The following is a 21,127-nucleotide window of genomic DNA, read 5'->3' on the forward strand; positions in this document are numbered from 1 at the left end:
TAGACAGCAAGGCTCAGCATTTATTAGCGTTTATTAGATGAGCATTACATTAGCATTTATTAGATGAGCTTCTGTAGACCCCGCGATCACATACAATTACTCGCATTGCCCAGTCAAGGCAGGGGCAGCGCAGCCAGCGTCACCAGCAGCATCCCACCGCAGAGGGACCAACACTGGCACCACGAACCCTCCCAAACCCCAGAGAAGTTCCTAGAGCGCCGGCTGCCACAGGGAGGACAAGTGGCTTTGATCTCAGAAGCACCGCTCCAGGCTGAACTCTGCTGTGAGGGGGCACATCTCACAGTCCTGACGTTCCCGGTCCTTTCAGCTTGCCGTGCCTTCACACCAGGGAGGAGAGAGTCAGCGCGGTGGTGCCGAAAGCAGGGCAGCGCAGCTCTCTGCCACCCAGCCAAGGTCTCCGGCTTCCCAGCACAACGGGTGGTGACAGAGCAATGCAGAGACAGAGCAGCAGAGGAGAATTACACGTCGTCAGACACCCATTGCACTCTTGGAGCCTGTCAGGAGAGCAATCGCATGGCCCAGGGGAAAATGTAGGTCACTGACAGGACAGGAGGAAACGTCAAGAGAGGAAGGAGAGAGTGATCTTCAGAGCGCGGCAGGAAAGGCACAACAGAGGAAACATTGCCCGTCTGACCAAACCCTTGTTGGCTAGAGTATAGGACAATACTTTTCAAAAGCCGTCCGTGTATCTTTCTCCAGCATTTCTCGCGTGTAACACGGAGCATCTTTGTTCTTCTTTACCAACTCATCAATCATTTTAATGAGGTCTGAAACCTGCTGTTCCCTTGTATTTCCTGTTGCTTTGTTGTTGAAAGCAATGTACCTATTTTCCCATTTTCCTGCCAGCCCCCTGAGGCATTTGCTTGCTGCCACAAAATCGTGGATATCACCTGGCTTCTCCAGATCGTCTGCTCGGGTGAATAACAGGATTGTGTACTTCTGCGCTTCAGTATGGAAAATCTTTGTCACCCACTCAGCCACTTCCTCCTCTTCTTTACTGATACGGCCCAGTTGCATCACCAGGACGATAGCATGCACCCCTCCATAGAGGTAACGAACAGCATCTCTAATCTTTTGAGCTGTTTCTGCATTGGCTTTCTTGGTGTCAAAAAGGCCAGGAGTGTCGATAACGACAATTGGTCTTCCACGGAATAAGGTTTTCTCTTTACTGTAGTCCTTAGTTACTGCATCTGGTGACACTATAGATTCAAATGCCTTCCTACCAAGGATGGTGTTCCCTGTCGCACTCTTCCCACTTCCAGTTTTGCCCACAAGCAGGATGCTCCGCTTGGGTCCTGGGGGAACAAGCAGAGACACGTGTCTGAACCTCACGGCCCTGTGGTGCCGGGACACCCCCTGCACGCCATGATCCCAAGGGCGAGAAGGAAAGGCTTTCTACTGCAAAAACACAACTTTAATTCTCACACTGAGCCACTGCTGTGCACGAGTGGGGACAGGATGGGGCAGGGGCTGAAGCCGTGTCCCAGCAGCCAAAGCAGGGCTTGCTCGGCCCCCGCCAGCCCTGCCCTTCTGCTCGGCTCTCCCACAGGAGGAGAGTTTGTGCTCCAGGAGGAACCTAAACTCAGACAAAGGCTGCCCTGACTAAAAGACCCTCTGGAAAATGGACCAAAAGCAGCCGGGGCAGGACAGAAGCAGGCAGAGGGGGGTTTCTCACCCCATGCTGCGTGCTCACAGGCAGCCAGCACAGCTCGCCTCTGGTAAGACTGAGCCCGCGCAGAGCCGGGAGCAGCTCGTCTGGGCTCGGTGTCAGCCAGCTGTCGGTGTGACCCCCGAGCCCCACGATTAGCTCCGGCTTCCCCTCCAGCCTCGACAACACGGTGTGGGCAGCCCACGTCCCCGCTGCCCCAGCAGCGGTCCCCAGGGACCATCAGTAGCAACACGTGGCCCCGAGGGACCCCAGGGGAGTCTGGATAAGGCTGCCTCAAAGGGCCAGCATCCAGACCTCTTCTGAAGGCAGAAAGAGAAAGCAGCAGTGCATGCCGCAGCTCCCCGGCAGCCCGGGAATGCACAGAGTACTCAAACGGGCAGGCTGAAGCACTCCCTTTACAAGAAGCCACGTGCTAAGCAAAAAGCACCCAGTGGTTTCTGGGCTGGATCACCCCCAGCCCCTCCGCCTGCCCTGCACGGCCCCAGCATGGCCGGCGCTGGCTGGGCACGCGCTCCATGCCTCAGGCACACAGATATCGAGGCTTTGGGGCAGGACTCTGCACCCTGCGCTGTGCCTCAGGCCGTAACCAACCACTGGGGCCCCACCTGCCCTGGACCTGGCACAACACAGCCTAAGGAGTGGGAAGATGAGAGGCAGCCTCGGGAAATCCTTGAGCCCGTGGCCTCCCCAGAGGGCCCGTGCACAGCGTGCACAAGCGTGCGTGAGGCTGCACGAGGACGCAAACCCAGCCTCAGCCTCAGCAGCACTGCGCCCGGCTGACTGAATGAGAAGGCTGCTAAAGGAGAAGGCCCTGGGGAGACCTCACGGCAGCCTCCAGTGCCTGCAGGGGCTGCAGGAGGGCTGGGGAGGGACTCTTGGGCAGGGGGGGTAGGGATAGGACACGGGGTGACAGCTTTAAGGCATCAGAGGGTGGGTCTGGGTTAGATCCAAGGCAGAAATCCTTCCCCCTGCGGGCGGTGAGGCCTGGCGCAGGCTGCCCCCAGGAGCTGTGGGTGCCCCATCCCTGGCAGTGCCCAAGGCCAGGCTGGATGGGGCTGGGGGCAGCCTGGGCTGGGGGCAGGGGGCCCTGGGCATGGCAGGGGGTTGGAACCAGCCGGGCTTTGGGGTCCCTTCCCACCCAGAGCGCTCTGTGGCTCTGTGATCCTGGGATTCTAAGCTCGGCCAGGCTCTGGCTGCCTGCACGCAGTGGGTAAGGCGCTCACCTTCCATCTGAGCGTCTGCCATTTTGAGCCCGCTCCCAGGGGAAGCCTGAAAGAAGAATAAGGGATTTTGAGCGAGGTTTGCCAAAGTCTCCCGTGCTCGCCCCGCGGCGGTAACAAGGCCGATGAAGACGATCACCTGGCAGTCGGGTCGCTAACACAGCTTGCGTGTGTGTCCCGCCTGGTGTGTGTGCACGCAGGAAGTGGTTTTATAACCGGGGGTAAACACACACACACGCACGCACAAGACGGCTGCACACCCGGTGAGGCAGGGAACAGCGTTTGGCAGCCCCCGCACCCCGCGCCAGTGGCAGGGCACGTTTCTGCCAGCCCCGCACAGCCCAGGAGCAGGGGCCGCAGGGGCAGGGGAGCGTGGCTGTGCCTCGCTGCACCGTGGGGGCAGATGGTGACAGCCCGGGCAAGGGCTGCTCCTCCTCAGTTGCTTGCGGCCACCTTGGGAGGGGGTCCCGACGCCTTGGGGAACGAGGAGCTGGCAGGGAAACTCAGATCGATCACTGGCAACCCTTGCAATGCTTTGGAAAACCTGCCGAGCTCGCAGAGGAGACGCACGGCCCCTAGCTGGAGCAGGAGCCTATCCCCAGAATTGTCGTTAGTTCAGTGCCCTCGTCCGGCACCTGCACCTCCAGCCCTGACCCTGAGTGGTGTGTGGGGTCCGTCCCAGCCCTGAGCGGTGTGCGGAGTCCGTCCCAGCCCTGAGCGGTGTGCGGGGTCCGTCCCAGCCCTGAGCGGTGTGCGGGGTCCGTCCCAGCCCTGAGCGGTGTGCGGGGTCTGTCCCAGCCCTGAGCGGTGTGCGGGGTCCGTCCCAGTCCCTGATCGTGCCATGGGTGCCAGCTGCCACGTCTCCTGCCCCCGTTTCAGCTCTGGACTCTGCCTTGAGTGATTTCAGCAAGGTAAACTGTTTGAAAACTAAGCACAGTTTATACACTACTCAAATTAAATTAAAATCACATCATTAAATAATTCAGTCATTACTGGAGGAATTACCCCATCCACAGCAAAGTCACACCAGTTCTCGGCTGTCTCGTCTTCGCCTGCCTGCCAGCTAGCTCAGGCTTAGCAGTTCCTAAAGTACCCCCCAAATGCCGAGATCATTCGGAGCCACTCAGTGCACAGACCGCTCTCTCCGCATGGCTCCAGCAACGGCTGCTGTGCTTGCCTCTTACCTCCTCAGGTCACAATGCTCGGGCCAGGTGCAACACAGTTCACGTCTTGCCCTTGACAGCGTCCTCAGCTCTCTGCTTTCTGTTCCTTGCCAGCACAAGAACGATGCTTCATCACCTAACCACGCGTGGCGGCCCCAGCCCAGGCAGACGATCCACCCGGAACCGTGGGTACCCGCGCCCGTCCTTTGAGCTGGGAGATGCCCATGCCCTGCCGAGGCCTGGATTGCACCAACCACCCTCCGTTTGAGCCTCCGGGGCTCGGCATCATGGTAAGAAACAGACGTGCAATGAAACAACTAGAACCCTTGTCAGCTGGGAAATACCACAATAGAACTGGCATATAGAACAAACCACAACTAAAACAAAAAGCTGGGGCAAGTACTACATTTTAACACCCCCCAAGAAGATTTGTCTGTCCACAAAACAAGCAAAAAATTAAGAATGGCTTCAGTAATCAGAAAGTATGTGAAAGGGTCATATGGCACGTTTAGGGGGAAATATATTTAAAAGCTTGATTGTAACTTAAATAAATCAATTTCTTCCGAGAAACTTTAAAGCAGGTCGGAGAACTACTTTTTCACTCTTTTGACCAGGATATTCCTATGGTGCAGACACCCTTCTGAAGTTAACGGTCCTGTAAGGACCCAGCGAATGCTACCAGAACAGACACTCCTGAAGACAAGGAGTTTGTTAAATCACCTTTACAGAAATGCAATCAAGATTTCCATTCTCCAGTGACTTTCTGTTCTCACCTGGAAAGAAATACTGGCTGAACTTTACTTAGGGAAGTAATAACCCACTCCCTGAAAGCAGGCATTACAACCTTTTTTTTTCTCCCTGTAATGACAGTAGCAGCGTTTCAGACAACTTACCAGAGGCACCTGTGCACTTTTGTCCCCAAGTTTGAACTTTGCAGCTTCTAATGGTTACAGGTTTTCTTCTGTGTGGCTGCTGCCTGTGAAGTTCGGCAGCATTTAGCGGGAGCGGGAGTAGGAGGGGATTTCGGTGACATGCAAATCAGCTCTGTTGAACAAATGGCCATGGACGAGCCGGTTATGAGCTAGATGATGTGCAAAGTCATTGGTCGCCAAGAACAGAAACTGCACGACAGTTACAGAAATGAGCAAGTAAGGAAAAAAGCTCCTCCCGATGAAGGGTGTTTTAGTTTGAGTACTTCTCGCCACTGCTCCTTTCTCACAAACAAACCCTCAGCTCTGTCTTCCTCCTCCAGACAAGAGCAGGGCTCATGAGGCTCAGGAGGCTTTTACTAGAGCCAGGCTGGGTGTCCGCAAACCAAAATGTAATGGCTCAGTTTTTAAGTTTATGGAGTGGCTGCACCGCCAGTAACAAGGGTGCTGGAAAAGGCTCTCGTTGCCCACGTGAGCACATGGCGAATCCCGAGGTCCATCTAGTGGCTGCTCCTCGGAGGCAGAGCTGTGGCAACCACGATGTTGGGGACCCTTGGAAGGTGGGAATGGGGCAAGATGGGAAGAAGAACGAGCAGCCATTAAACACCTTCCCCCGTGGAGCCGGGGCTGGAGCTCTGCACTGCTGGGACGCTCCCGTCCCCTGCCACCCCCACGCAGTCGCGGTCCTGCTGCGACAGGAACAAGGAGCAGCCACACAGCAGGGACTGCACGCAGACGGGGCTATAGGTGTAAGCAGAAAACCTCTGGCCCAATTCCTGCAGCTGACGGAGGGGGAGGATGACCGGAACCTTTCCACCACCTCCGTCGTAACCGGATGATGCTGCAAAAACATCCCCAGATGGAGAGATCACCGCAATCCATGTAAGCCCTACCAGAAAAAAGTAACCAGAAAAGCTGGTGGAGGAGGTAGAGGGCTCTGTGTTCACAGACATACCACCATCCTGACCCAAAACAGAACGCCAGTGTCCAAAACGAATGCACCTGGCAGCATGGTCCTTCTGGCCAGATGAATCATAGAATGAATCCTACAATGGTTTGGGCTGGAAGGGACCTCAAAATTTAGGTTTCAGTATATAATTTTGAACCAGTTTCTCTTGGTGCAACCGCTCGAGGGAGAGCCCAGAGCTGGAGCAGGGGCAGGAGACGAGGCAGCTGCTGCCTGCATCGTGGTCAGGGGCTGGGACGGACCCTGCATGCTGCCTAGGACCTGGGATGGACCCTGCACACCACTCAGGGCTATCCTGTCACTACACCCCCTGCCCAAGAGTCCCTCCCCAGCCCTCCTGCAGCCCCTGCAGGCACTGACGGCCGCTGTGAGGTCTCCCCGCAGCCTTCTCTTCTCCGGGCTGAACAACCCCAACTCCCTCGGCCTCTCCTCACGGCAGAGCTGCTCCAGCCTCCGAGCATCCTCGTGGCCTCCCCTGGGCTCGCTCCAGCAGCTCCGCGTCCCCGTGCTGGGGGCCCCACCACGAAGGCGGTGCCCAGGTGGGGTCTCACGAGAGCGGAGCACAGGGGGACGATCCCCTCCCTCGCCCTGCTGGCCGTGCTGCTTTTTGGTGCAGCCCAGGGCACGGCTGGTTTCTGGGCTGCAAGCACCCAGCGCTGCCTCGTGTCCAGCTTCTCGTCCACCAGCACCCCAGGTCCTTCTCCTCAGAGCTGCTCTCCATCCGTTCCCCACCCAGCCGGGATCTGGCCTTGGGATTGCCCCAGCCCAGCTGCAGGACCTTGCCCTTGGCCTTGCTGAGCCCCACGAGGCTGGCACAGGCCCACCTCTCAGCCTGCCCGGGTCCCTCTGGGTGGCATCCCGTCCCTCTGGGGTGTCAGCTGCACCACCCAGTCGGTGTCGTCGGCAAACTTGCTGAGGGTGCCTCAGTTTCACTGTCCGTGTCACCAACAGAGATGTCAAGCAGCTTTGGTCCCAGTACCAACCCCCGAGAACACCACTGGTCACTGATCTCCACCTAGACATAGAGCCGTTGACCACAACTCCTGGAGTGCCACCACCCAGCCAATCCTTACCCACCAAGCGCTCCACCTATCACATCCGTGTCTCTCCCATTTAGAGGCAAGGATACCAAGGGGGACAGGGTCAAATGCTTTGCACAAGCCCAGGTGGATGCTGTCAGTTGCTCTTCCCCTACCCATCAGTGCTGGAACCCTGTTGTAGAAGGCCACCAGACTTGTCAGGCATGATTTCCCCCTGGCGAACCCATGTCGGCTGTCACCAATCCCCTCCTTATTTTCCATGTCCCTTAGCAGAGTTTCCCGGAGGATTTGCTCCATGATCTCACTGGGCACAGCGTTGAGACTGACTGGCTTGAGCCTCCAATGTACCCTCACTTTGTAACCTTGCCTTGGACTGCTGTGAATGAGCTTGGAGCTGAAGAAAGAGAAAAATTAGACAACGCGGCAGCACTGCTGAGACGGGATCTTTGAGATACCAAAGACTCAAGAAGGAAAGTACCACCATGTGAATATACAAAATCCTATAGAAAGACAAACAGGCACTGAAGGTGGCCACGTGGATACGGAGGTACTCAGGAATCTCTGGGCCAAGACGTCAGCAGTGCTGACAGAGCCGGGGCAGGCAGCAGCTCAGCAGCTCTGAGGGTTTAACCCCGGGAGATGCAGACACCAGCCCTGCCCTCCTCAGTGGTGCCACCCGCACACCACAGGCTCCCTGCATGCCCTCTCGGGGGTAGTGAGCATGGGTGTGCACCAACAGCTCGCTAATCATAGCAACGTCCACGTGCTAACTAATAATAACCTGCTTTGCACTTTTAAACTCTATGCATCCTGGCAGAGTCCTTCAGCATCCAGCTGAAGATGCCCAGAGAAGCCAGCTCACAAAGCAAGGAGGCAGGTGCCTTTGCGACCTCCAGCACAGAGTACTCCAAGTGGAACACTCCAGAAGGAGAATTTAGGGCAGAGCAAACACCAACAACCACCTTGTGGCGAGACCTAAAGGGTCACCCAGCCTGCAGGTATGTGGAGTTTGCAAGAGTGCGTCCATAGGATTCTGTAAAACACAAGCATAGAGACTTTATTTTCTACAACTTCTATTTATTACAGATTACCACAAACCACCACTAGCAAGTAGTGATTAATCGCAGTGAACCACTGTGGTTAAAAAGGCAAGTAGATATAGACAGATAGATAACAAAATAATACAGATCGTATCAGGATAGCAATGATATGCAGCATTGGGGAATCACACCAATTAATAATGGGGGACAAACCAACCTTCAAAAAGGGTCCAATTTAAAAAAAAAAAAAACGGCCTCAGCAGAGACAAGCCCCCAGGAACGGGGCCAATAAAAGAAGGGCCAGCATTAGCTAGCAGACTATAGCAGTCGCTGATTCCCACTGTCTCTGGCTGTCTCCTTTCTTCAGACTGTTCATCTCCGTCTCAGAGGGGAAGTTCTTCCCCATTCTCCTGTTTTCTGTTTTCAATGCTATCTCAGCATGTTCTCAGTTCTCAGGATGCCGGAGACGATGCTGCCTCAAGGCTGCCTCTGGTTCCCTGGCCGGCAGTTCCCGGCTGGCAGACGCTCCCTGCCCGTAGCCAAACCACCTCTGTAACTGTTCCTGCCACCTTAACAAGAACAATGGTGTATTGGGGAAGGGACGGGGGGGGGGGGGGGGGACACGGACGGGGGACGGGACGGGGACGGGAGGGGGATGGGAACAAACCAGATGGCAGCGTTTGCTTTGTAGCGTTATGGCACATAACGGCTTTAGGCCATCAGAGGGCGGGCCTGGGCTAGATACGAGGAAGAAATTCTTTACTATGAGGGCGGTGAGGCTGGTGCAGGCTGCCCCCAGGAGCTGTGGGTGCCCCATCCCTGGCAGTGCCCAAGGCCAGGCTGGATGGGGCTGGGGGCAGCCTGGGCTGGGGGCAGGGGGCCCTGGGCACGGCAGGGGGCAGCCATGGGTTGCTTTGGGGCCCCTTCCCGCCCAGACTCCGCCGTGAGCCAATGGCGGCCTTGCCTGCGGTCACGTGGACCGCGGCAGGGCTCAAAATGGTGGCGCCGGCCCTGCCTCCCTGCCGCCATGGCCGCGGGGGGGTACGTGAGGTCCTGCCACACTTCCGGCGTGGGCGGGGCTCCGGCCGGAAGCACGTGAGGGAAGGGGAGGGGAAAGAGGGGCGACGGCGGGACAGGATGCGGGTGCGCACGGCCTACTTCCGGCGCGGAGCCCGCTTCCGGAGAGCGCACCGGAAGTGGCGGGCGCACCGGAAGTGGCGGGCGCGGGCCCCGCGTGGCACCCCGGAGGGCCATGGCCGGGCAGGCGCAGGTAGGAGCCGGGCCCGGCCCGCGCCCACCTCGACGCCCCCGGCCGAGCCCCGCGCCCTGCGGGGCCGGGGGGGCAGCGGGCAGGCGGACGGAGCCCGGCCTGAGCCCCCCCGCACGCCGTTTCCCGCAGGAGCTGCCGACGTTCGAGGAGGTGGCCGTGTACCTGAGCCGCGCCGAGTGGGAACTGGTGGCGGAGGAGCAGCGGGAGCTGTACCGCGGCGTCATGCTGGACAACTTCGCGCTCCTAGCCTCGCTGGGTAACGCGGGGCCGTGGGGGGGGGGGGTCGGTCGCCTCCGGGGGGGGGCATGGGGGGCTGTCACAGGGCACCGGGGCTGCGAGGAGCCGCTGCGGGCCAGGAGCGCCGCAGCCAGCGCCACACTGCCCATGGGCCTGGGGTGCATTCACGCCGGCAGCGGCTCCGGTGGCTCCCATGACCCTCCCCGTATCCTGGTGTGGTTCCACCCGGGCTTCTCCGACGGTGAAGTGCGGGAGGGGCCGCATTGGCCGCGCTGAGCCTTTGTTCCCGCAGCCAGTGTTCGGTAACGGGATGCCGCTCTTGTCTCCACCCCGCAGGGTACGCAGGCCCCAAACCCGACCTTTTGTATCGTCTGGAGCGCGGGGAAGAGCCGTGGGTCTGCGCGCCGCGGGGCCCGGCAACGTGGGACGGACCTGGCAGCCCCACCCCAGGTGAGAGCCGCAGCCCAGCCCTGTGGCGCCACGCGCCAGGCCCCTCCTTCTGCCCAGCGGCGGGCGGCACAACCCCGTGCTGCCGCCTCTCCCCCTGTCCTGCTCCTTGCCCTGCTCACTGCCTGCACCCGGAGCGTCCCCCATGGCCGCTCCGGGAGGGCCGCAGCTCGGCGCTCAGCCCGGGGGGAACCTCCCCCCGGTGGTGTCTGCGTGCAGGGCGATGGCTGCCCCGCAGACTGCCCTCCCCGCACACCTCCAGCGGCCGCTGGTTGCCACCTCTGGGTGCTGCAGGAGCAGGGCTGGGGTTCTGCGGGGCCCCCTCCTCTGCTGGGGGGCCACAGAGCGCAGGGGCTCCCCTGCCAGGAAGGTGACGTCCCTCCGGTGTCCCTGCAGGATGCGACGAGGACGGGAGGCAGCCGGAGGAGCCCTGCTTCACCTGGTGGCCGAGCGCTGGCAGGCGGCGGGCGCTGGAGGAGAGCACGCAGCCCCCTGGCCACGGTGAGTGCTGCGCCTGCCCCTCCCCTGGGCTCTGCGGCGCGGGGCCCAAGGGATGGAGGCGAACTGTCCCTGCCGCGCTCTTGGCAGGAGGACGGCGCGAGCCATGGCGGCTGCGCTGCAGCAGGCTGCTGAAGAAGTTCGGCGACCCCGGGGGCAAGGCGCAGGCAGAGGCGGCTGGCAGCCGAGCGCCACCCGTGGGAAGCCCCGAGCGGGCACAGGCCGGCTCCCGGAGCGGGAAGGAAGAAGCGGAGGACGACCGAGGGGCGAGGCCAGGCCTCGGCGGAGGCACGGGGCTCCTGCTTCCCCCGGTGCCTCGGCACAGCGCGGCGGATCCCTACGAGCGCCCGGGGCCTGACCGCCGGGAGACGTTGCAGGGCGGCGCGCAGGAAGCGCTGCATGCCGCGGGGGACGGGAGCCTTCCCCCGGCAGGGGAGGACGTGGACGGAGCTCCGCTGGGCGACCACTGCTACTGCACGAGGCCGGAGGCGCTGCTCCAGCACGGCGCCGCGTTCCTGCCTGCTCTGAGGGAACACGACTACTGCGGGGACGGCGAGAGCGGAGCTTCCGCGCTGAGGGACCACGACTACTGCCAGGTGTGGACGTTGCCCTGGCAGGGGCGCGCCCGCAAAGCCGCCTGCCCCACGTGCTGCGCTCGTGCCGAGCTCCGCCGGCTGTGCAAGAGGAAATGGCGGGAGGGGCGTGACAGCGGGAAGGGCGCGCGAGCGAGGCGCCGTCTCCGGCCTTGCTTCAGAAGCTTGCGGCTCTCCCGGGGGTACTTCTGCGCAGACTGCCTCTTTGCGCCCACCCTGCCGGCGTCTGCCCGTCCCGCTCGGGCAGAAGACCCCACCAAGGACGCTCGTGGGGTGTTTTGGCCGTCTGCGGAGTGGGCGACCGTGATCCCGCAGCCTCAGGAGGAGCGGGACTCCCGGGGGGGGACACCGGAGGCGCCCTGTACCCCCGCGGCCTCTCGCGAGCCGTCAGCGGGGGAGGCGCGGGGCGGAGCGGCGCGACCCGAGGTGTGGGTGCGCTACAGGGCGCGGGGCAGGCGGCCCCCCAGGCCTTGGTGGGACCTCGCCAGACGCGAACTTGTTGCCCCGAGCCAGGCGTCGCTCTGCAACGCGTGCGACGGGGCCATGCGGACCAGGAACTGGGGGCTGTGCACTGTGTGTCTGAGCTCAGCCACGTGCAGGGCGCGGAGGGGTCGCCCCCGCTTGCCCCGACCGGCGACTGAGCACCTCAGCCCCATCAGCCGCGCCTGCCCTGCGCGGGGGAGCCCCCTGGCAGGGCTGCGCAGGAGGCTGTCCGAGAGGCGCACCGAGGGGAGCGGTGCCTGAGGGGCAGCGGAAGGGGGCACAGGGCGGGAGGGGAGGCGCGAGCGCCAGGGAGGCGGCGGGGACAGGGAACGGCAGGATGGGTGCAGAGAAGAGGCAGGGGAGCACAGAAACGGGAGAGGGAGAGCAGCTGCGTGTCGGCAGGTTCATTCTGTGATCCCGCTGCACCTGATCGCCGTGGTCTTCCCATCACGTGGCTGCCACCCAGAGCTGAGCACGCTGTGCGCTGGCTGCGGCGCTGGCCCCGGGGACCGAGCGCCGGTTCCAGGGGTGCTGGGCTCTGCTCCGCACCACCGGGACGCGGGAGGCACGCGGCCTCCTGCAGCACCCGTGCGCAGCTTCCCCCTCTGCTCGTTTAGGCAGCATGAACAGGGAGATGTCTGATGGGGGGACTGATAACCTCATTTAATTTAACGAGACCCGGCAATTAGCACTGTTTTAAAAGCGCAAGGGGTCCTGCAGAGCCCTGCAGCATCGCTGCGAGGGGTGTGGGGGGGGAAGCAGCCTCATTGCAGGGGGGGCTGCAGGGGGCACCCTGAGGAGAGGCTGGGGCTGCCTCGGGGCACAGCAGCCCAGGGGGCGGCACCTTGGGGAGAAGTTTCGGCAAACACCGAGCTACAGAAACACACGAGAGCAGGGCGAGGGGAAAGCAAGGGGGAGAAAGGGCGGCACGGGGGGTGGGGATGTGGAGGAGGGGACGGGGGTGCTGGAGCAGGGGCTGCCCGCCGCCCATGGGATGCAGCGGGGGGGGGGGGGGGGGGGGGTGCATCCTGAAGGAATGGCTGCAGCCCGCAGGGAGCCCGCACTGGGGCAGGAACGGCTGAGAGGAGCCCTGGGGGGTGCCCATGACCCCCGTGTAGCACCGGGGTGGGGGGGATGGCAGAGGAGTCCGGGATGAAGGAGCGGGGTTGATAAGGGGCTGGGGGGAGGCGCTGGGTGAGTTCCCCCCCCCCCCCCCCCCCCCCCCCCCCCCCCCCCCGTGTGTTTTAATTGCCGATAAAACCGTTTTCCCCCCCCCCCAAACTGAGTCTGTTTTGCCACGGGGAACGGGGTGGGGGGGGGCTGACGGAACCCCCGAGGGCCCGGGGCCGGCGGGGACCCCTGGGGATCACCGGGCCCAACCCCCGGGGACTGTGAGGCTCCGGGAGAGACCCTGCGGCCCCCCCATGCAGCCGCAGCCACCCCCCCCCCAGGGCACGACGCTGCCCCCGCATCCAGCCGAGGCCCCCGTGACCGAACGGTGCCGGGCGGGGACAGGGCTGAGGCGGCGCCTTCGTGAGGAAGGCCCCGGGGGGCTCCCGGTGCGGCCCGGCCCGGCCCCGGCTGCCACTGACCTGCCTGCGGCGGCCCCTGGAGCTCGGCCCGCAGCAGGGCCCCGGCCGCGGGGGGGCACCGCGGGGTCCAGGCCGGGCCCCGGGCTCCCCCCGTTCCCCTCCCGTCGTCCCGGGTAATGGCGGCCGCCGCGGGGCCAATGGCTGAGCGGCTCTGCGGTCACGTGGGGCGCCGCGGGCCAATGGCGGGAGCCTCCGGTCAGCCGCGCGGCGAGCGGCCGCCACAAAATGGCGCCGCCGGGCGGAGCAGCCAATCGCGCGGCCGGCAGCCCGTCACGTGCCCGGGCGGAGTTCACCGTCCTGCCGGCGCGCGGGGTTGTGGGCTGCGGTGTCACTTCCGGGTCGCGGGGCGGGGCGGGCCGCGAGGAGCGCGAGGCGGGGTTTGCGCCGGAAGTGCACGGGCGGATGTGACGGAGCGGGCCCGCTCGGCGCGCCTGTTGCCATGGCAACGCGGGGGCAGGGCCTGGCGGGGCCGGGTGCTCCGGGACCGGCACCAGCGGACGGCGGGACGTGGGCCTGTCCCGGCCCCGGCCCCGGCCCCGGCCCCGGCCCCGGCCCCGGCCCCGGCCCCGGCCCTAGCCCCAGCCTCGTGTTCTGTGTCAGGCCGACTGTGGGAATAAAAATGTTTTTGCACAGAGTTACATTGTTTAGGGGGAAGGAATGTGGAATTGAGATGTGCTTGCAGCAATAAGAAAGCTGAACGTGAGAGGAGGCTGAAAGAATTCCAGTAGATACGATAGGCTAACGGGCACGTGAAAGGAAGCCAAAATAATCTTAGTAAATAAGGCAGGTAAGGGGCACGTTCCATATCTTCAGCTACCTATTGTGCAAAGAAACTGAGGCAGGGAATTCTGGGATTCCTCACGAAAAACAGTCGTGATAGAAAACAGGAAACATTTCCAGAACCAACTGAAACCGAATCTGCAGTTTAAGCAGAAGCTGAGAAGCTTATGAGTCTGTGCTGAGACGAGAGGTCAACCAGCGGTGACGAGGAAGACTCACTAATCTTCATCCCCACAACCCCTGGCGACCACTACCAGAAAACACTGCACAGGCGTGGATAGCAGGAATCTATGAAAATGATTCCCTGGAACTAATTTTAATACAAACGGGGATAGGTCATGCATATGTACAGGCGTATCGAGAAACTTCATGCATATGTAATTCTTCGCCACATATAACCAAGGCAAGTGCTGCGTTGGGGTGCGCACGACTTTGGCGGGACTACCCCCCGTGCTGCCCAGCGCTGAATAAACATACCTACTTTACAATCTTACTGATTGTGGAGTTTGCTTTCTGCACGTCGAGCAGACAGCTTGTAAAACGCAGGCAACCAGACTCCTTAGAGCAATTAGGTAGAAATCAAGGTGTAAGAAACATTACCACCTCAAAGAGTCAAAAAATGTCAAAAGATATTTGACTTATAACCGGCCAGCAACTGAACGCTGTGTATTGTCTGTGAAGCACCGGATAGATTGTGAACCTGGATTACCCAGTCATGGGGAAACGGGAGGGTCCTGGTCATCGAGAGGAAAAAAAAAAGTATATAAACTGCGTTATGGAACTAGTAGGCGCACTCCTGCTTGTGGGATGCCCGTCATTGCAATCGTGAATAAATTACAACTTCACTGAGATCCTCACCTGAGCCTACGTTATTGGCTACGGAGTGTTTCTCACACGGCCACGGTGTGAGAAACAAAGCAGTGTTTGTGCACCATGAGGTGGTTTCTGGTGTGAATCCACTCACTTCGCATGTCCAGCGGTGACTGCACAGCACGGCACTGGCACGGCACCGGGGAGGGCGTTAGGCAGATAAGGGGAAGGTCCCACTGTCCCAAAACAAGGAGGATAGCTCAGAAAAAAAACAGGACGAGCAGTGCAAAATCAGTAATTATGTTTAACTCTTAACCTAGGCTCCCTTTGATCAGGGACAAAATGCTCCTTCTGGAAGAAACAAAGGAAAGTTGCCAATAGCAAGTAGCCTTAGGTTGTGCTTAGGTGACGTGACCATTTTGAGAAACAAGGTTTTGTTTTTGCAATATAAGTTGTTTTTGCAGTGGAATATCCACTAACCTTGCATATTCAAAAGTGATCGTGCAGGCATGACAGTAGCATGGCACTAGTCAAGCAGATAAGGGGAAGGTCCCACTGTCCCAACATAAGGAGGATAGCTAAGAAAAACAGGATGAGCAGTACGAAATAAGTAAAAACAAGAATCACGGGCCCTCTGGTCACAAGAGAAGAAGGAAAAAAAGGAAAGGGAGAAATTAATGGCTGGTCAAATAAAATTGTACCTATGTAGTATAGAAGGGCATCGAGTAGGTTGTGAACCTGCAGTACTCAGCCAGTGAGGAAACGGGAGAAATCAGGTGTCGGGTAATAGGGGATATAGGGTTATGGTAAACTTGTACTGTGCGCTCCTGCTTGCAGGACCCCCACCATTGCAATCGCAAATTAAATAGCTTCACAGAAGACCTTGTATGAGCAAATTATTGAGGTTTTTCTCACAACGGGATGGCTGTAAGAGTAGGTGGGGATGTGCACAACCTTGCAGCATCTCCTTCCTAAACCCGCTGCACGAAGCAGCGCCGCGCAGCACATCCCGGCACCAGGGAGCCGGCCGTGGCAGCCAGCTCAGGCCCGGTCACTGCGCAGGGCTGGCCGGGGTGATGCTGCCGTGGAACCACCGGAGGTGCCACGAGGAGCCTCGGACGTGCGGGACGGCACTGAGGGACGTGGCAGCAGTTACCGAGATGCAGGGCAGTGCCTGCGTGAGCTCTTGGACCCCGTGATGGTTTTACCCTGCTGGGCAGCTGAGCTCCAGCACAACCAGCCTCTCACTCCCCCTCCTCAAATGGAAAGGAGAAAATGTGATGGAAAGGTCTCAAGGGCGGAGATAAGGACGGGGAGATCACTCAGCAGTTATTGTCACGGGCAAAACAGACTCAGCACAGGGAGATTAAAGAAATTTATTGCCTATTACTAACAAGCTAGAGCAGTGAGGAACTAAAAGCAAACTACAAACACCTTCCCCACATTCACCCTCTTCTACGTCCTCCTCACAAGCGGCGCAGGGGAACGGGGGCTGCGGTTAGTCCCTGACACTTCGTCTCCGCCGCTCCCTCACAGTCCCTCTCTGCCCCTGCTCCCCATGGGGTCCCTCCTGAACTGAGCCTGCGGGGGCTTCAGGAACTGCTCCCACACGGCTCCGTCCCACAGGGTCCATCCCCCAGGAGCAAACTGCTCCAGCTCGGGTCCCCCACGGGCGCCAGCTCCCCCCAGACCCCCTGCTCCTGCGTGGGCTCCTCTCCACGGGCTGCAGCTCCGGCCCGGGGCCTGCTCCTGCGGGGGCTCTCCATGGGCCGCAGCCTCCTCCAGGCCACATCCACCTGCTCCACCGGGGGCTCCTCCACGGGCTGCAGCGTGGCGATCTGCTCCGTGTGGGACCCGTGGGTGCAGGGGGACAGCCTGCTCCACCAGGGGCCTCTCCCCAGGCTGCAGGGGAACTGCTGCTGTGAGCCTGGAGCACCTCCTGCCCTCCTGCCGCGCTCCCCTGGGGGCTGCAGGGTCTCTCACGTTTCTCTCTCCTCTCTCCCAGCTGCTGTGGTGCAGCAATTTTTTTCCCCCCCCCTTCCCTAACTCTGCTCCCCCAGCAGCACAGCCGGCAGCACTCGCGGCCCAGCCGTGGCCCTTTGGGGCAGCCGGAGCCGGCTCTGCTCTGACACCGGGCAGCGGCTGGGCCCGGCTCACAGGGACCCCCCCCCGCAGCCCCCCACTACCAGACCTTGCCATACAAACCCAATCCCCCCCCTTGGGCCCGCGGCTCCTGGGGCTGCCCTGTGCCTGGGCACCGGGTGCTGGTGCCCGCCACCAAGAGCAGAAGGGGACGGGGAGGTGGGGAGGTGCTGGCAGACCTGGGAGGTGGCGGGGCTGGCAGGGGGGGAGCTGGCCCGTGCCTGGCCTGGAGAGGAGCAGCCCCGCAGCCCCCCCAGCCCCTCGCTGCTGCCCTCCCGGCCGGTGGGTGGCCGCTCCTGAGCTGGGCGGCCGCAGGGGCCAAGGTCCAGGCGGGGAGCACCCGGCGGCGGCACCGGGCAGCTGAGCCGTGCCCCGCGCAGCGCCATGAGGCTGCGGCTGCTCTGCGCCCTCGCCGTGGCCCTCCTGGCCGTGGCCGGGGCCGACCCACGGGACTCCAAGAAGGGGAAGACGCTCACGCGGGACAGAGAGGTTGGCGGTGGGCAGAGGGAGGAGGCCAGAGCTGGGCAGCACCAGCCAGGAGGGGAGGGAGGCCGCAGGGAAGCGCCGCGAGGAGGGGGAAGGCCCAGGCACGGCATGGCGGCTCTGGCACCGCAGGGAGCGATTCCCCCCCCGGCATTGTCCCCCCGGGGGACACCGGCCGCTGTCACCGGCACCGCGCACCGGGCAGGGCAGAGCCCCAGGGAGCGCCGCTCTCTGTCCCTGTCCCGGTCGGGTGCTGCCCTGGGCAGGGCTGGCCCCGAGGATGGGCCGGGGGCAGCGGGGTCTGGCCGAGCCCCTCGTCCCAGGGGGCTGCGCCGTGGGGGGGGGGGGGGGCGCTGGGGCGTCCCCGGGGCCTTCGCTCTGCCAAAGCGCTGCTGCCGCCGCCGCTTGCACAACCAGCAAACATTTCGTCAGGGGTTGGCGAGGGGCTGAGCGGGGGCAGGAGGAGCGCGGCCTTGGCTACAGCGAATCCTCGTCCCCTTTGCCTTCCTCCTCTTCCTCCGCCGCCATCCCCTTGCCGCCGTGCACCTCGCCCCTGCCCTGCAGCGCCCCGATCCCACCATTGACGTGGGAGGGCGGCACGCCACTGGTGCTCCTGCTCCCCCCGCATCCCCCCGCTCCATCCCCTGCTCTCTGCCCCGTCCCGCTGCGGGGCCAAGCCGCGGCACCCCCTGGCAGAGGGCACGGCGGTGCCGGCGCCGCTCGGTCCCCACGGGGACCGCTGACTGACGCCTTCCCTCCGCAGGCGGGGACGCGCGGCGGGGGCCGACGCCGGCCGTGCTCGGGGTGCTTCTCTGTGCTGAGCGAGGTGAGCGGGGAGCAGAGGTGCTGGGGGGAACGGGATGGGACGGGACGGGGACGGGGATGGGGATGGGATGGGGATGGGGATGGGATGGGATGGGGATGGGGATGGGGATGGGGATGGGGATGGGATGGGATGGGATGGGGATGGGGATGGGATGGGGATGGGGATGGGGATGGGGATGGGGATGGGGATGGGGATGGGGATGGGGATGGGATGGGGATGGGGATGGGGATGGGGATGGGGATGGGATGGGGATGGGGATGGGATGGGATGGGGATGGGGATGGGATGGGGATGGGGATGGGATGGGGATGGGATGGGGATGGGATGGGGATGGGATGGGGATGGGATGGGGATGGGATGGGATGGGATGGGGATGGGGATGGGATGGGGATGGGATGGGGATGGGGATGGGATGGGATGGGATGGGGATGGGATGGGATGGGATGGGGATGGGATGGGGATGGGGATGGGATGGGATGGGATGGGGATGGGGATGGGATGGGGATGGGATGGGATGGGGATGGGATGGGGATGGGATGGGATGGGGATGGGATGGGGATGGGGATGGGATGGGATGGGATGGGATGGGGATGGGATGGGATGGGGATGGGATGGGGATGGGGATGGGGACGGGGACGGGGATGGGGATGGGACGACCCCACACACGGGCAGAGAGCAGGCGCAGGGCTCACACACAGGCTTGTGCTCACCCCTGTGGGGGTGGCAGCGGGAGGTCTGTCCATTTGTTGTCCGTCTGTCCGTCTGTCTGTCTGTCCGTCCCCGAGGGCTCAGCCTGCGGGTGCCCCTGGGGAACCCCTCCATGGGGAGCCCCCGGGGCACCCGGGACATGCGCCCCTCGCACCGCTCCGTACCCCCCCCCCCCCACCTGCAGGAGTCCACCTCCATGGCCTGGAGCACCGGGGATGTGGACGAAGGCCCTGCGGGCAGGCGGGTGAGTGCAGGGCGGCGCTGCCCAGCCCCGGGGCATGGCCTGAGACCTCCCCCTGCCATGGCTCCGGCAGGGCTGGGGAACACAGCCCCCCCTTCCCCATCACCCCCTGCCCGGCTCTGACATTCCCACAGCGCGTCCAGGAGCGCACCAGGAGGGAAAGCGAGAGACCCGCCCAGGTGGCACGAGGCCGCGGCCACGTCCCGCAGCTCGGCCAGGTACCGGCACCGTGGGGGCCCGGCATCCCCTGCCCCGGCTGCCGGTGGCACCGAGCCCCTGGGGACGGGCACCGCGGGCGGTCACGGACACCCCCGAGGTGATCCCGCTGTGTCCTGCAGGAGGCACCGGGCGCCCACGCGGCGTGGGCGGGAGAGGCACCGGTGACCCAGCGCGGACCCACGCGAGGACGGAGCCGGGGGTCCCGCCGCCCCCTGACCGCACCGCGGGGTCCCGCTGCCCCCCACCAGCCCTGAGGGGAGCTGGGGGGGCCCTGCCGTGTCCCCCCGCTCAGTGGGGCCACCCCACCCCAGCACGCTGCTGCCCCTGCACCCCAAAATTTTCTGCAGGGGTGTCCCCACCCGCTGCGCGGAGCCACCGAATAAAGGCACCGAGACAGCCCGAGTGGGTGCGTCTGGGGGGGTGATGGAGGGACCCCGCTTCCAGGGGGGGAGCCCCCCCGCCTGCCCCCGCTCAGACGCTGCCCTGGTTATGCCCCCAAGGGGGGCACCGCGCCCCCCAATCCGCACAAACGGGACCCAGGCTGAGCTGGTGGCCCCCTGCGCGGGCACACCCACACCCACACCGCCAGCCCGGCCGGGTGGTCCCCGGCACCCCCCACGCCCCCCATCCCGTGGGTGCCACGGTGGGCTCGGTGCCGGCACGGGGACGTGGCCACGGGGTGCTGAGCCAAGAAGCTGCCTGGCACGGAGGGACGGAGGTGGGACGCGGGGGGGGGGGGGGGGCGGTCTACCCGCTCCGATGCGCGGCTTTCCTTCCACTCGGGCACAGCCGAGCCCTCCCGTGCCCCCCCTGCACCATGTGTGGGGTCCGATCCTGCCAAGGAAGAAGGGGGTGCGGGAGGGGACGAGCGCCCCAGCAGGACCAGGACGAGGGCCCAGGCAGCGCCACGCACAGCCCCGCAGCTTGGGTCCCCCCCCCCATGGCACAGGGGGCCCCCGGCAGGGATGGATCAGGGCACGGGGGCTTCACCGCAGGAGGTGGGGGTCAGCCGCCCCCCTTCCCCACGCAGGGCCGGATCCTGCCGCGAGCCGCCCTGGCTTTAGCCCGGCTGCCACGGGGGTGCCGCGGCGCTGGGACGCCGCCGGGGCTCAGCGCCATGCGGGATGGCCATGGGGGTGGGGGGCGCGGGGGACCCATGCTCACCTGCGTCAGGGCGACGCCGGGGCTCGTCCTCCCCTGCGCTCGGTGCCAGGGCGGCACGCGAGGGGTCCCGGCACGGCGCTGGCACCGCGGCGGCCGTCAGGCACCACGGCGGGAGCTCCCCCAGCGCTGCCGCGGCACAGACACACGGCCGGGAGAGGGGACGGGCACCCCTCGGCCCGTCCTGGCCCAAACACCACGTCCCCCTGCGGGCTGGATCCATCCCTCACCCCCCCCCCACCGGTGCTTCCCAGCCCCAGCGGGGGATTTGGGAGGGGGCAGCGGGACTGGGCTGGGATCCGGCACAACCAACGCTGCTGTGGGGACGGCTCTTGGGGGGCACCTGGGCATTTTGGGGTTGAACCCTGGGAACCTCGGCCCTGAAAACCCTCCCTTTGTCACGGCTCAGCATCCTCCTAAAAGCCTGCAGCTCAGGGGCGCCCTGCTGCGCCCCAAAACCCTGGGTCCTGGGGGCTCGCTGACACTGGGGTGGGCTGCTGGGACCCCGAAGCAAGCATGACCCGTCCTCCCGCTGCTCCTAGAGCCACCGCAGGGCACAGAGCGGCGGATTTGGGGCAGTTTCCCCCAA

General features: G+C 63.3%; 3 protein-coding genes across 13 annotated transcripts; 2 read left to right on the plus strand and 1 right to left on the minus strand.

The window, feature by feature from the left end:
* Nucleotides 1–13,496, minus strand: LOC308190277 (GTPase IMAP family member 4-like). 7 transcript variants are annotated; one of them, XM_080581390.1, is made up of 4 exons: nucleotides 4,967–5,890; nucleotides 4,095–4,173; nucleotides 2,914–2,959; nucleotides 1–1,316 (listed from the first exon to the last, which is right to left on the minus strand). In XM_080581390.1, the coding sequence occupies exons 3-4, from the start codon at nucleotides 2,933–2,935 to the stop codon at nucleotides 670–672; spliced, it is 669 nt and encodes a 222-aa protein (XP_080437516.1). In that variant the 5' UTR covers nucleotides 2,936–2,959; nucleotides 4,095–4,173; nucleotides 4,967–5,890; the 3' UTR covers nucleotides 1–669. The 7 variants fall into 7 exon arrangements, with proteins under 7 accessions (XP_080437516.1, XP_080437514.1, XP_080437518.1 ...); XM_080581388.1 differs by having other exon boundaries at nucleotides 4,095–4,179; XM_080581392.1 differs by lacking the exons at nucleotides 4,095–4,173; nucleotides 4,967–5,890 and adding an exon at nucleotides 13,170–13,496.
* LOC308190266 (uncharacterized protein) lies at nucleotides 7,305–12,767 on the plus strand. 4 transcript variants are annotated; one of them, XM_080581351.1, is made up of 4 exons: nucleotides 7,305–8,007; nucleotides 9,449–9,575; nucleotides 9,893–10,006; nucleotides 10,400–12,766. In XM_080581351.1, the coding sequence occupies exons 2-4, from the start codon at nucleotides 9,542–9,544 to the stop codon at nucleotides 11,836–11,838; spliced, it is 1,587 nt and encodes a 528-aa protein (XP_080437477.1). In that variant the 5' UTR covers nucleotides 7,305–8,007; nucleotides 9,449–9,541; the 3' UTR covers nucleotides 11,839–12,766. The 4 variants fall into 4 exon arrangements, with proteins under 4 accessions (XP_080437477.1, XP_080437475.1, XP_080437476.1 ...); XM_080581349.1 differs by lacking the exon at nucleotides 7,305–8,007 and having other exon boundaries at nucleotides 8,640–9,575; nucleotides 10,400–10,504; nucleotides 10,592–12,766; XM_080581350.1 differs by lacking the exon at nucleotides 7,305–8,007 and adding an exon at nucleotides 8,640–9,319.
* A 3,691-nt stretch (nucleotides 13,497–17,187) lies between the features above and the next one.
* LOC308190279 (uncharacterized protein) lies at nucleotides 17,188–19,777 on the plus strand. Of its 2 annotated transcripts, none has more exons than XM_080581396.1 (5): nucleotides 17,188–17,390; nucleotides 18,148–18,210; nucleotides 19,102–19,161; nucleotides 19,302–19,376; nucleotides 19,497–19,777. In XM_080581396.1, exons 1-5 carry the CDS (start codon nucleotides 17,286–17,288, stop codon nucleotides 19,629–19,631), a joined length of 438 nt encoding a protein of 145 aa, XP_080437522.1. In that variant the 5' UTR covers nucleotides 17,188–17,285; the 3' UTR covers nucleotides 19,632–19,777. The 2 variants fall into 2 exon arrangements, with proteins under 2 accessions (XP_080437522.1, XP_080437521.1); XM_080581395.1 differs by having other exon boundaries at nucleotides 17,199–17,390; nucleotides 19,293–19,376.
* The last annotated feature ends 1,350 nt before the right edge of the window (nucleotides 19,778–21,127 follow it).

The sequence above is a fragment of the Anser brachyrhynchus genome, assembly GCF_964034855.1.
Source record: "Anser brachyrhynchus genome assembly, chromosome: 2".
Classification (NCBI taxonomy): Eukaryota; Metazoa; Chordata; class Aves; order Anseriformes; family Anatidae; genus Anser; species Anser brachyrhynchus.

Coding starts and splice junctions, on each gene's coding strand:
- LOC308190277 (XM_080581392.1), bottom strand. CDS start 2,935: ATGGCAGACGCTCAGATGGAAG. Junction 1,317..2,913: donor GGCAGACGCTCAGATGGAAG/GTGAGCGCCTTA, acceptor TTGTTCCCCCAG/GACCCAAGCGGAGCATCCTG.
- LOC308190266 (XM_080581348.1), top strand. CDS start 9,302: ATGGCCGGGCAGGCGCAGGTAGGAGCCGGGCCCGGCCCGCGCCCACCT. Junction 9,576..9,892: donor CGCGCTCCTAGCCTCGCTGG/GTAACGCGGGGC, acceptor TCCACCCCGCAG/GGTACGCAGGCCCCAAACCC. Junction 10,007..10,399: donor ACCTGGCAGCCCCACCCCAG/GTGAGAGCCGCA, acceptor GTGTCCCTGCAG/GATGCGACGAGGACGGGAGG.
- LOC308190279 (XM_080581395.1), top strand. CDS start 17,286: ATGAGGCTGCGGCTGCTCTGCGCCCTCGCCGTGGCCCTCCTGGCCGTG. Junction 18,211..19,101: donor GCTTCTCTGTGCTGAGCGAG/GTGAGCGGGGAG, acceptor CCCCACCTGCAG/GAGTCCACCTCCATGGCCTG. Junction 19,377..19,496: donor ACGTCCCGCAGCTCGGCCAG/GTACCGGCACCG, acceptor TGTGTCCTGCAG/GAGGCACCGGGCGCCCACGC.